The sequence below is a fragment of the Gossypium raimondii genome, chromosome 3 (assembly GCF_025698545.1).
Source record: "Gossypium raimondii isolate GPD5lz chromosome 3, ASM2569854v1, whole genome shotgun sequence".
NCBI classification, from domain to species: Eukaryota; Viridiplantae; Streptophyta; class Magnoliopsida; order Malvales; family Malvaceae; genus Gossypium; species Gossypium raimondii.
This window is the reverse complement of record NC_068567.1, coordinates 31,441,232-31,454,361: the sequence shown is the minus strand read 5'-3', so window position 1 is coordinate 31,454,361 and position 13,130 is coordinate 31,441,232. Positions and strand designations below refer to the sequence as shown.

General features: G+C 34.6%; 1 protein-coding gene across 17 annotated transcripts; it reads right to left on the bottom strand.

Moving 5' to 3' along the window:
- Positions 1-4,776: 4,776 nt before the first annotated feature.
- Positions 4,777-12,560, bottom strand: LOC105794058 (small acidic protein 1). 17 transcript variants are annotated; one of them, XR_008194374.1, is made up of 9 exons: positions 11,069-12,150; positions 10,850-10,948; positions 10,612-10,735; positions 10,468-10,525; positions 9,853-10,072; positions 9,293-9,758; positions 9,104-9,210; positions 5,388-7,860; positions 4,777-5,267 (listed from the first exon to the last, which is right to left on the bottom strand). XR_008194374.1 is itself a non-coding variant. In XM_052628261.1 (4 exons), exons 1-3 carry the CDS (start codon positions 12,066-12,068, stop codon positions 9,980-9,982), a joined length of 228 nt encoding a protein of 75 aa, XP_052484221.1. In that variant the 5' UTR covers positions 12,069-12,150; the 3' UTR covers positions 9,506-9,758; positions 9,853-9,979. The 17 variants fall into 17 exon arrangements, 2 of the variants coding, with proteins under 2 accessions (XP_052484221.1, XP_012478501.1); XR_008194371.1 differs by having other exon boundaries at positions 4,777-7,860; positions 9,293-9,424; positions 9,698-9,758; XR_008194375.1 differs by having other exon boundaries at positions 4,777-7,860; positions 11,069-11,395; positions 11,992-12,150.
- Between the last annotated feature and the right edge of the window lie 570 nt (positions 12,561-13,130).

The following is a 13,130-nucleotide window of genomic DNA, read 5'->3' as shown; positions in this document are numbered from 1 at the left end:
TGATTGAGCGGCTCCCTACGAAACCCCTAGAAGAAGAACCTCTAGAAACACCGATGAACGGGAAAGAAATTTGAATATTTGTAACTCCGAAATACCCTCGAAAGTAACAAACTCCAAACTAATAGCAAGAGAAGAATCACTCTACTCTCAAAAATTTGCCTCACACAAATTTGGAAGAAAACAAATACTCCTTTTTTTATGTGTCCCCCAATGTATAGAAAGCAAGCCTATTTATAGGCAAAATACAAGAGTAATTGAACCCGAATAAAACTCTTTATACAAGAGTAATTGAACCCTAATAAAACTCTTTAAAATTATCTAAGAAAATAAATAAATAATAACCTAACCAATAAAATTACTTAACTCATAAGTGATGTGTCCCAACTAATGAGAATTAAGTAAATAATAATAATAGGATACATAAAAGATTAATCCACCAATTTATGGGCTTTCACTATTCCAAGATTGGTCCAGTGAATTGCATTCCCGTATTTGTCAATGTCACGAACATGATGAATTAAATTTGTAGCAACAAAGTCTTGGACAAAAGCATTCATCTTTGATTTTAATTGTCGTGCCTTGCTTCGAGTGATTGGACCACTAGGAAAAACAACCCCTTGAGTGTCACCTCCTTGGCTCGTATCATTCTCCCCCTCTTCAAGAAGATTCGTCCTTGAATCTAAACCTACATCAAATTCAAAAGGAGAAAGATCAGAACATTGAAAGTAGCACTAACACTATATTCACCAGGAAGATCAATGCGATAAGCATTGTCATTTATTTTCTCGAGTACTTGGAATGGTCCATCTCCTCGTGCATCAAGTTTATTCTTTCTCTTAGAAGGAAATCGTTCCTTCCTAATATGCACACAAACCCAATCTCCAGGTTCAAACAAGACTTGCTTTCGCCCTTTATTAGCTCGATGTGCATTGGACTCATTCTTTTTCTCAATGGCTTTACGAGCCTTCTCATGGATCTCTTTCACTAAATTAGCTTTCCTTTCACCATCTAAATTAGCAATCTCATTCAAAGGTAAAGGAAGCAAATCTAAAACAGTAAGTGGATTAAAGCCATATACAATCTCAAAAGGAGTAAAACCTGTGGAAGAATGAACAGAACGATTATAAGCAAACTCAACATAGGGTATCCATTCTTCCCAAGATTTAACATTCTTACCTATTATGGCTCTAAGCAAAGATCCCAAAACTCGATTTACCACCTCGGTTTGACCATCAGTTTGAGGGTGGCATGTAGTAGAGTAAAGTAGTTTAGTACCTAACTTACCCCATAACACCTTCCAAAAGTGACTAAGAAATTTCGCATCTCTATCGGAAACGATAGTCCTTGGGATTTCATGTAATCTCACAACTTCACGGAAAAATAGATCGGCAACATGGGTTGCATCATCAGTCTTATGGCATGGAATGAAATGAGAAATTTTAGAAAATCGATCCACAACCACAAATATGTTATCTCGTCCACGCTTTGTCCTTGGTAAACCTATTACAAAATCCATTGAAATGTCAGTCCAAGGTGAACTAGGAACAGGAAGAGGAGTATATAGACCATGAGGCATCACAGTAGATTTAGCTTGTTTACAAGTAATGCAAATAGAGCAAATTTTCTCAACAAGTTTTTGCATGTTAGGCCAATAAAATGCTCATGTAAAACATCATAAGTCTTAGTGACTCCAAAATGGCCCATAAAACCACCACTATAAGCCTCTCGAACCAAAAATTCTCGCATTGAACACTTTGGTAAGCATAGTCTATTATTTCGAAAAAGATAGCCATCATGCTTATAAAATTTGTGAAATGCACCATGTTCACATGCACCATAAATGCTTGCAAAATCAGAATCAGTGGCATATAAATCTTTGAGATACTCAAAACCTAATAACTTAGTATACAAAGTACTAAGTAAAGTGTACCTCCTTGATAGAGCATCAGCCACAATATTATCTTTACCTTTCTTATACATTATAACATAAGGAAAAGATTCAATTAATTCAACCCACCTCGCATGTCGCTTGTTCAACTTACCTTGTCCCTTTAAGTGCTTAAGTGATTCATGGTCTTGTGAATCACAAACTCCTTTGGTAAAAGGTAATGTTGCCAAACTTCTAATGCCCTTACCAAGGCATACAACTCTTTAGGTCGAATAGTTCAAATGTGCTCCACCAAGTTTCTCACTAAAGTAGGCTAGTGGTTTATTATCTTGCATGAGGACGGCACCTATACCTACACCAAAAGCATCACATTCAATCTCAAAGGTCTTTTCAAAATTAGGTAAAACAAGAATAGGAGCAGTACACAATTTATCTTTAAGTCCATTAAATGCTAATTCTTGCTTATCTGTCCAATGAAAAGATACATCCTTTTTAATAAGTGCAGTCAAAGGTAAAGCAATTGTGGAAAAGTTACGAACAAACCTGCGGTAGAAACCGGCTAACCCAAGGAAAGACCTTACCTCAGAAACAGTTTTAGGGATAGGCCATTCTTTAATTGCCTTTACCTTCTCCTCATCCACATGGATTCCTGTAGAACTTATCACAAAACCCAAAAAAACAAGCTTATCCATACAAAATGTGCATTTTTCAAGATTAGCAAAGAGTCGTTCATGCCTTAACACATCCAATACAAATTTAACATGTCCAACATAATCATTCAAAGTTTTGCTATAAATCAGTATGTCATCAAAATACACAACGACAAATTTTCCTAAAAAAGGTCTAAGTATGTGGTTCATTAATCTCATGAATGTGCTAGGAGTATTAGTTAAGCCAAATGGCATGACTAACCACTCATACAGGTCATACTTAGTCTTAAAAGCAGTTTTCCATTCATCACCTTGTTTCATTCGTATTTGATGGTAACCACTTTTTAAGTCAATTTTAGAGAAAATGCATGCACCATTAAGCTCATCCAACATATCATCTAATCGAGGAATTGGATATTGATATTTTACCGTAATCTTGTTGACAGCACGACAATCAACACACATTCTCCAAGAACCATCTTTTTTTGGGACGAGAAGTACAGGGACCGCACAAGGACTTAGACTCTCACTAATAAACCCTTTCTCTAAGAGATCTTCAACATGCCTTTGTAACTCCTTAGTTTCTTCAGGATTGCTTCGATAGACTGGTCTATTCGGAAGACTCGACCCAGGCACAAAGTCAATTTGATGTTCAATCCCTCGTAAAGGAGGTAATCCTTAGGCATTTCGAAGGAAATACATCCTTAAAATCTGCAAAGATCAACAAAACAACTAGGCAAATGTGTATTAGGGTTAGTCAAAACAAAATTTTCCCTAAACCTAATAATTACAAATGTTTGTTTTGTACAAAGAGCAAATTTGATATCTCGAAACCTAGCGAATAAACTCACTCTCTCATCTCGTGACTTGTGTGTGCAATCACTCACCAATGTTGGGCCTTTAAGTTGGCTTTTAACACTAAGGGTCTCTTTACTCTCATCCTTTTTCAATGATTTGACCTCACTTCCCTTACCCATCTCACTAGCAAGTTTGAGTTGATCATTGTAGACTTCTTGAGGAGGAAGTGGAGCCAAAGTAAACTTCTTTCCAAGGAACACAAATGTATATTGGTTAAGGAAACCATCATGATTTACTCGTCGATCAAACTGCCATGACCGTCCAAGTAATATGTGCCCAGCTTGCATTGGAACAACATCACACAAAACTTTATCAGAGTATCTACCTATGGAAAATGAAACTAAGCATTGTTTAGATACTTTTACCTCCCCACTATCATTCAACCATTGCAAGTGGTATGCCTTGGATGCTTCACACAAGGTAGGCCAAGTTTCTCAACAAGGGAAGAACTCACCACATTAGTGCAACTTCCACTATCGATGATCAATGAACTAGGTTGTCCACCAATCAAACATCTCGTGTGGAAAATGTTATCTCTTTATTCGCGCCCTTCCTATTTAAACTGGACATTTAAAGCCCTTCGAGCAACAAGTGCTTTCTCACCATACTCCAAGTATTCTTCATACTCATCATGAGTATGCACATCATCAGCATCTTCCAAATGAGGCATCTCATCTTCGTTATCGGACTCAAAATCAACCTCGCTATCTTCTCGAATCACCAATGACTTTTTATTAGGGCATTCTCTAGCATAGTGACCCCTTCCTTAGCATTTGAAGTAGGTAATATCTTTTGGCTGCTTAATGGCACTAGGAGAAGTAGAAGAAGAAGATGGAGCTCGATTAGTAGAAGTAGAACCTTTAAATGAATTAGATATACCTCTATCTTTGGAGTAAGTTCTAGGCTCATTTGGCTTGAACCGTGCATCTCTCCCATTCCACAATCTATCATCTTGTTTTTGCCAATTTCCTCTCCAAGCAGGATGAGAAACTGAACTAGCACCCCTCGTTGTCCCTTTCTTTCGTAATTGCTTTTCAATGGTGAGTGCAGTTTGAAGCATCTCTTCAACATCCATGTAGTGTTGTAACTCAACTCGATTTGCAATCTCAGGCTTTAGGCCGGCAAGGAATCTAGCCATAGTCACCTCAGCCTATTCAACAAGATTGGCTCTAATCTGAATAGTCTCCATCTCTTTGTAGTAGTCATCCACAGATCTATCTCCTTGAACAAGATGTTGGAGTCTTTGATGGAGTTCTTGATAATAGTATGGTGGAACAAACCGTTTTCGCAAGATGCGCTTCATTTCAACCCAAGTAGTAACAGGTTGCTCTCTATAAAGAATCTCGCTTTTACATAATTGATTCCACCATGTTAGTGCATAATTAATGAACTCAAATGACAGTATGTTACCTTTTTCTCATCAGAGTAATTGTAACAAGCAAAGACTGCTTCCATCTTTTCCTCCTAATCAAGGTAAGCATCAGGATCATTCTTCCATGAGAAAGAAGGAAATTTCGGTTTGGAGGTGTCATTGTTTCGTTCCAACCTTTCTCTAGGTACATACTCGGACTCAAAGTCATCATCAAAAACATGGTCCTCCCTTCGTTTAAAAGTTCGATCTCGCGAATTTGATCGGCTTATAAAGGCTTCGTTCAACTTCTTGTAATTATCGGTAATATATCTCTCTTGAGTTTTAAGTTTTGTATCAAGATACTCCCTTTGCTCTTGTAACATCTGGATCATGCGATGTTCGAATTGAGTTTGCAACTTTTTCATCTCTTTTTGTAACAACTCGACCAAAGGATCGTTCTCTCTTTTTTGCTCATCCTCTTCATTTTTACTAGTTTGGGATCTAGTGATCGGCATGGTATCTGTGAAAAAATCACACAAACAAGAACAAGAAAGAAAAAATAATAATTTCACTCGTTAGCTCTCAAAAGAATAACTCTCTAAATGATTCAAAACTTGTAAATATGTTTGGAGAGGGTTACTAATCAAGATCAAATAACGGAGGTGCAAACTTCAAAGAAACAATGAAGATCCTAATTGCTTTAAGAGGCCAATAATCTTGACGAGGCAATTTGTAATGAAGGTTACACGGATGAAGGAATTGTGCGTGCCTTTAATATCTGCTAACACAAGAAGAAACAAAGTGTTAGAAAGCGTAAGAGAAACAAAAAACGTAGACCTGCAACGATCCCTAACTCTAGAGTCAAAGAAAATCTTTAATAAGAAGAAAACTTAAGAAAACTCTACCCAATTTAAAAACAAAAAAACAAAAATCAGAAACGTTCGGTGTCTTAAGATTTTCAAAAAAAAATTTGAAGCTTTAATTATACTTGAGTCAAGAAAAGAAGAAGGAAAAAAAATTCAATTTTGGAAAAAATAAAAATAATAATAATAATAATAGGAAAAGAAGAAACCTACGTATGAGAGGTAGGCAACTTTTTTTTTCTTTTTTTTGCGCTGTTTGCCTTTTTTTTGCGTAGTTTGCTTTTTTTTTTACGATTTTTCTCAACTTTTTTTTTGCGCTTTTTGCTTTTTTTATTAACTAATTTAAAAAAATTGACGAAACCGATTAAAAGTGTTTTTGATATTTTGACTCGTTTCGGATATGATTTTAGCTTCAAAAATAACACCGAATGGCCTGAAACTGATACCAACTAATGCGAAAATCCCGGATCTAAACACAAGAGAAACATAAATTAGAAATAAAAACGAGAATAAATAAAATTAGTTAAATAATAATAATAATAAAAAGGGATAGATTTGCCCTATGAAACCATTGGTTAACTTGTACCCAAAAACGTCAATGATTGAGCGGCTCCCTACGAAACCCCTAGAAGAAGAACCTCTAGAAACACCGATGAACGGGAAAGAAATTTGAATATTTGTAACTCCGAAATACCCTCGAAAGTAACAAACTCCAAACTAATAGCAAGAGAAGAATCACTCTACTCTCAAAAATTTACCTCACACAAATTTGGAAGAAAACAAATACTCCTTTTTTTATGTGTCCCCCAATGTATAGAAAGCAAGCCTATTTATAGGTAAAATACAAGAGTAATTGAACCCGAATAAAACTCTTTATACAAGAGTAATTGAACCCTAATAAAACTCTTTAAAATTATCTAAGAAAATAAATAAATAATAACCTAACCAATAAAATTACTTAACTCATAAGTGATGTGCCCCAACCAATGAGAATTAAGTAAATAATAATAATATACATAAAAGATTAATCCACCAATTTATAGGCTTTCACTATTCCAAGATTGGTCAGTGAATTGCATTCCCGTATTTGTCAACGTCACGAACATGATGAATTAAATTTGTAGCAACAAAGTCTTGGACAAAAGCATTCATCTTTGATTTTAATTGTCGTGCCTTGCTTCGAGTGATTGGACCACTAGGAAAAACAACCCCTTGAGTGTCACCTCCTTAGCTCGTATCAATTATTCTTTCCTATTTTAGACCTTTGCCTTCCTCTCAGTGTCTTTAAGGACTTACCTTCCTTATTCATTAAGTCTTCACCTTACTAGGCTCCAGATGTGAGGCCTAAACTCAGGTGACCATTTCATTCTTTTGAGCGTACTATACTTACAAACCCATGACTTTCTATTTCCTTTTGAATCTTATCTATGCATAGACCTTAGTCACTTCGTTTTCCTTATTAATAGACTTACAAATCTTATTTCATACTTATTGATTTTATCATTACCTTTGGGCGAGGTAACACTTAACATAAACTTCGTCAATACCTTCATTACTTCAGAATACCATCTACACATACCTTTGGCACTCATCCCAAATTCGCCACATTTTCTGGCACGCTTTAGCTTCATTGTTCATTTCTCATTATTATACAAGGTTCGCCATTTCATTTACATACGAAGCCTTTCTTTCAGAGTTCACTAGATACATTATTCCTTCTGCTTGATCCATACATTATTTATTAAGAGTTCCTGACACTTACCCTATCTTCAGAGTCCTATCTTTACTATACCTTCAGAGAACTATTTATACCATTCTTTCAGAGTTTCTTATACTCCATTCATTCAGAATTTGTGGTGAAGGCATCCCTTCACTTAAATAGCCACAAAGGCTTCCTTTGTATTCGCCATAAGGGCTTTCCTTTACAGGGTTGCCAACAAGGCATCTTGTTCATAGATTACACCACAAAGGCATTCCTTTTCAAAGATAGATATGAAAGCATGCCCTTTAACAAAGATCGCCACAAAAGCGTGTCATTTTCATTCAGTACTCGCCACATAGGCTTTCCTTTCAAAGATTTGCCATGAAGACATTCCTTTTAAGAGGTTCGCTATTAAGGCTTACCTTTCCAGAGTTTTACAACATAGATGGTCCTTAAAGAGATTCGCCACAAAAGCTTACATTTCCTAGTGATTTAGGCGACAGAGATTTGCCTAGACTCACACTTAGTGAGGTTTGCCCCTCATCATCCTGGAACACACAGAAAATGACACATTTAGTAATAACCTTCCTTAAATTTTCCCATATGATGCCATAACTATACCAAAACAGGATTTTAGCGGCGCTTTTTTAGGCCTTTAGCGACGCTTTTTAGCGCCGCTAAAAGCATTTGCGGCGCTTTCAGAAACACCACAAAAAACGCCGCTAATGACAGTGTCGCTAACTCTAGCAGCGCTTTTCTAAAAAACGCCGCTAAAGACCATAATCTTTAGCGGCGCTTTTCCTACAAACGCCGCTAAAGACACTGACCTTTAGCGGCACTTTCCCACGAACGCCCTAAAGAGTCGTACTTTTAGCGGCGCTTTGCCCACAAACGCCGCTAAAGAACATGACATTTAGCAGCGCTTCACCCACAAACGCCGCTAAAAACATGATCTTTAGCGGCACTTTTTTCATAAACGCCACTAAAAGTACGACTCTTTAGGGTCGTTTATGAAAAAACGCCACTAATTTTGGCAAATTTGTAACACCCGATTTCCATCCATATACAATCCTTCTTGTAACATAAAATGCAACCAAAAACGACAAATTTAAATGATACTTCAAATTCAATAAAAGATATATGATATAAATTGATAATTGAATTATAATTCAAAATATTCTCACAATAATATTAAAATTAACAATGTTAAAAATATTCTTACAATAACTAAATCACTCTAAAATGTTTACACAATCACCTCCCAAAAACTGGTGTAGCAATAACCACAAGAAAAAAAAATACACAAATCCATACACAACAGTTTTTGGCAATCACTTTTTCAGGAGTAATACCGAAAGAATAACCCCCTAGTTTCAACAAAAATGACACATTACTTAAAAGTCTCATTGCTTTGTCTTCAGTTTCAAATCTTAACTGCAATTAGAAGAACAGAAATGCACTTCAAGGGTGATTAATGTAAAAGCTTTTTTCAGCTGAAAATAACGATAAGAGAAGAGGTGAAGGTCCAAAATCCTATGCAAATATGGGTTTACTTTTTTTCTTTTAATTATTTCTCTAAATTATTTACAAGAGAATCGACAATTTTATTTAGGGGGTGGTGGAAAAGCAAGAAACCATTCGAACCGAAAATTATAAAAAAAAGCAAGAAGCCAGGTATTTAAATATATTCTCTTTTAGAAACATGGAGTTTTTGGGATCAAATTCTAACAAATTAAAGTTTCCAATGAAATTCAAAATTACACCATTAAGTAAATAAGAGTTTTAAATTACCTGAGATCAAAAACCCATTTTGGGTATAAACTTTTGTAACTATTTATTAAATCTGCAATGTCGTTTTGATGCTTTGGTTCAATATTAGCTGAAGCTTCTCTAAGTTCCTGCAATTTTAAAACAACAAAATTTAAAAGAATAAAAAAACAAAAGCTTTTTTTGAGATGGGGATTCAATGAGGCAAAATACATGTTCATCAACGACATTGATATCACTGAGTTTACGAGCAGATTTCTTCCCAGAACTGCCCATTTCTTTTGCTAAGAAATAGTTTCTTGAGAATCCAAATTCCTCTTTCTCCGCCGCATTAAAATCCATTTTCTGAAGATGATTCGTTCAAACAAAAAATATTTGCAAAGATAATCGAAAATGAAAATGAAAATAAAATGACATTATACATGATTGGAGTGCTATACGAGTAATCATGTTGCAAGAAAAGTGGCCACTATGTAAGGTCACAAAATGACATCTCTAGAGTATAGCAACATTAGGTTCAGAAGATAGCATTAAGCAACAGGAGAATCTCATTAGTTAAAGTAGCAGGCCCTTATGACACTTCATAAAACATATGCTGGAAGACAATTATGAACTTACGCAGAAAATCACACTGGATAAGCCACAAAAGTTTTGCAGGTTCAAAAGCAATGCCTTGCCCCTAAAAGAATGCAGTTATTTGTTAACTTCCACAATAAAATAGCTTCATTGCACAAGCATAAATATGAAAAAAAATTTAGGGAGCAATAAAATACCTTCACTCTGTTCTCCATGTAATATTAGTCAAGCAAACCACAAGAAAGGTTAGTGTCTATATTAACAGGAACTAAAAAGTAAAATACACCAAGCTTGCTCAGTGCATATAATAAATTGGTATTACTTTCAATTTAGTACTGGAAGAAGCACAAACCTTCCATAAAATTCTTCAGCAAGCTCAACAGCAAATGACAGCCGAGATATGTCAGCTTCACGAATCTAATGACAGAATGCACAAACAAGAGCATTAATAAAGAATCAACCCATTGAAGGCTGCTGCCAATTTTGTGTTTCAACACTTTTGAACCTCAAGTCCACAACCTAAACCATAGACTGCAATTCTATATGAAGACTTTAAATGCTAAAATTCCCAGCATCACTTTTATAAGTGTATAGTATGAGAAGCACTAGGAAAATAGCAGGATAGCACTTTAATTTTAGCCGAGATGTAGATTTGCAGAATTTCTTATGAAAACTATTTTTTGAAAACAATTAGCCTCATGGAATTTAACTTGAATTATAAGGGTTAAAACACTATCATTTCATCTTCTAATATCTCAACTTTCCAAATAAGAGCATTTGAAAACAAGGAAAATTATAGAAAATTAACTAACCGTCTCAGGCAGGTTGTAAATTAGTACAGAGCTCATAACAGTTGCCAATGCAAAAATCCTGCATCAACAGGAACCAGAAAGGTAATATAACTAAATGTATACCATATAAAGAAAGTTGAAGTACATATGTTCCGTCCTCCGTACCTAATAAAGCAATACAACAAATTTTAGCATTTTTCCGTATAATTCCAGTTTCACAGCTCTTATTCTCGTTTCTGTCTAATGCTTGGACATCTTGGTTGTGGTTGATTTTGATGACTGTTATTTTCTGTCATGAAATGAATGAAAGTGTTTTTGGCCAACAACAACAACCAAAAAAAATGTGTAATTCTTTAGTTTAAAAAAAATGTGTAAGAATTTCCCTTGATTTTTCATCACTTACTTGCAAAGTTACAATTTGTTATCAATCTGTAATTCTTTGGTGACAAATTCGGCTCCAATTGTAGCTTTGTACTGTTGGTTGAATTTGTTATAAACATATCTGGATGACAAGTTAAGAAACTACAACAGCCTATGTAATTGTCATTGTGTGTCTTTCAATGCAACTAACAATCAAATATAATGTGCTTAAACAAAGCATGTATCTCAAAATAAAGGATACTGATTCATTAAAAATGTCTTTCCCACTCTGAGATACTGTCATTACCATCAGTGATGATAATGTAGACCTTTAGTTTGCATTGCAAGTGACACAAAAAAGTCGAGCAATTATGAAAATGCTTTATAGAAAGTTCATGGTTCCATTACAGGTCACCTGTCAACAAATATCCATGGTGGACAAGGGCAGCAGAATGCAGAGTCTATGGGTTTAACATGATACATTCTATTAGTTCTAAAGGTAGCAACGAATAGGTTTAATGAAGTCTTCAGATCTTGCTTTCTAGTTTTGGTATTTCTCTATGGAAGATCAAATGAGGGCACAGTCAACCTAATTTTATTTAAGAGAAAAAGAAATAAGAAAGAGAAAACAAATAACTTGATACATTCTAGTAGTTATAGAAGTAAGTTGCAATGGATAGATTTATGCAATGAATTCATCTTAAAAATTAATAAACAGTACACTGAACCCTATGAAGAAACTGGTCTATGAAAAACTTTGGGCTTGAAGACATAAATAAACTCAACATTCATCTTTTCCTTTGAAAAATAAACTAGAGTTATATGTCATTCCACATTGAAAAACTGGTCTATGAAGAAAAATGAACGAACAATTCATTCCTTTCCACCTATGTCTTTCAACAGATTCTAATTACTTCATCAGCATGTAATATACTGTCGGCCATGAATATGGCTATCACTACCAAGAAACGCTACGCCTTAAACAAGATTAAAAAAAAAACCATGCAACATGTGCTTAAATAATTACCAAGGTTTACCAGATAAACGAGAAATTGTTACAATAACTGTATTTATGAATATCAGTGAAACTCCAAAACCATTTCATCCTCAACATATAAACATCCTTGACTTTTTTTTAAATACCAACGGTTAAAAGAGGAAAAAAGAAGTTCTAAAAGTTGGTACCTTAGTTTGAGACCCTTGAACTGCAGCGATTCCTTTCCTTTGTGTACTATCTGACATAGTATGCATCCCCAGTCCATTATCTATTGTCGCAGACTTCCCTACTTCCTGAGCTCCTTGCATAGACTTTTTTATAACCCCTGATGCCTTCTGCAGAATTTCCTGGGATTGATAAATCAGAATATAAGCTATCCATAGTGCAGTTCAGATTCGACTAAATTGAACAAATTTTTAAGAAATTTAAGACCCTAAAAAGCGAAAGTAAGAAGGAAAAAAAAAGATAGATGAGTACTTGAAACAATTCTTCTTTAATTTTTTAGTTGATATCGGAGTCATCAAAATTGTCTTCGAAGTTGTTGAAGAAATCGGCGTAGGCGAGCTTGTTGTCGGAAGCGATGACGCCTTCGTCGAAGATCTCCGGTGTGTTAACACCGTCGACTTCCATGGCTGAACCTTGGTCGTCTGGGTCCCTCACGAATTCCATGGGCATCGGCCTCATCTTTCCCCCCTTTTCTTTAGGCTTCTAGGGATTTCTTTAGTTGATTTAATTTTAATTATTTTTGTTGAAATATCTTTCCCCCCTCACCTTCCCCCCTTTTCTTTACAATTGATTATGGATTTTACGGCGTTTTTAGAAAAAAACGCCATTAAAAAAATTAAATTTCTGTAGTGAAATGTCACGTTTTGAAAAAATTCAATACATATTTGCGGCCTTTTTCGTCAAAATGTCGCTATTACTTACTTTTTGCGGTGTTTTTCTCATAAACGCCGCTAATAATTGACTTTTTTTACAATTTTATATTTAATTATTATATAATTCATATCAATTTTAAATAAATAAATTTTGAAAATTTAAGTAATATTTAAAAGAATTAGATAAATTTTAAATTTTTATATTTTTTATGTAAGAAAACAAAACAAAAACAAAAATTTTAAAGCAAAGAGAAAAAAACTTTAAAAACTATATTAATGATAATTTTAATAAATTAAAATTCATATTATCTCTTTTACAATTATATAATAAATTGTTTAATATATAAATTAAAAACCTAATCAGTCATATACCCAAAACTTACTTTCAAATATTTTCTATGTATCATTTAACAAATCTCAAGTAAGCGTTAAATCTTAAATCATTTAAT

Coding starts and splice junctions, on each gene's coding strand:
- LOC105794058 (XM_052628261.1), bottom strand. CDS start 12,068: ATGGACTGGGGATGCATACTATGTCAGATAGTACACAAAGGAAAGGAA. Junction 10,526..11,991: donor TTCAAGGGTCTCAAACTAAG/GTACCAACTTTT, acceptor CTGTTGATGCAG/GATTTTTGCATTGGCAACTG. Junction 10,073..10,467: donor TTTACAACCTGCCTGAGACG/GTTAGTTAATTT, acceptor TTCTGTCATTAG/ATTCGTGAAGCTGACATATC.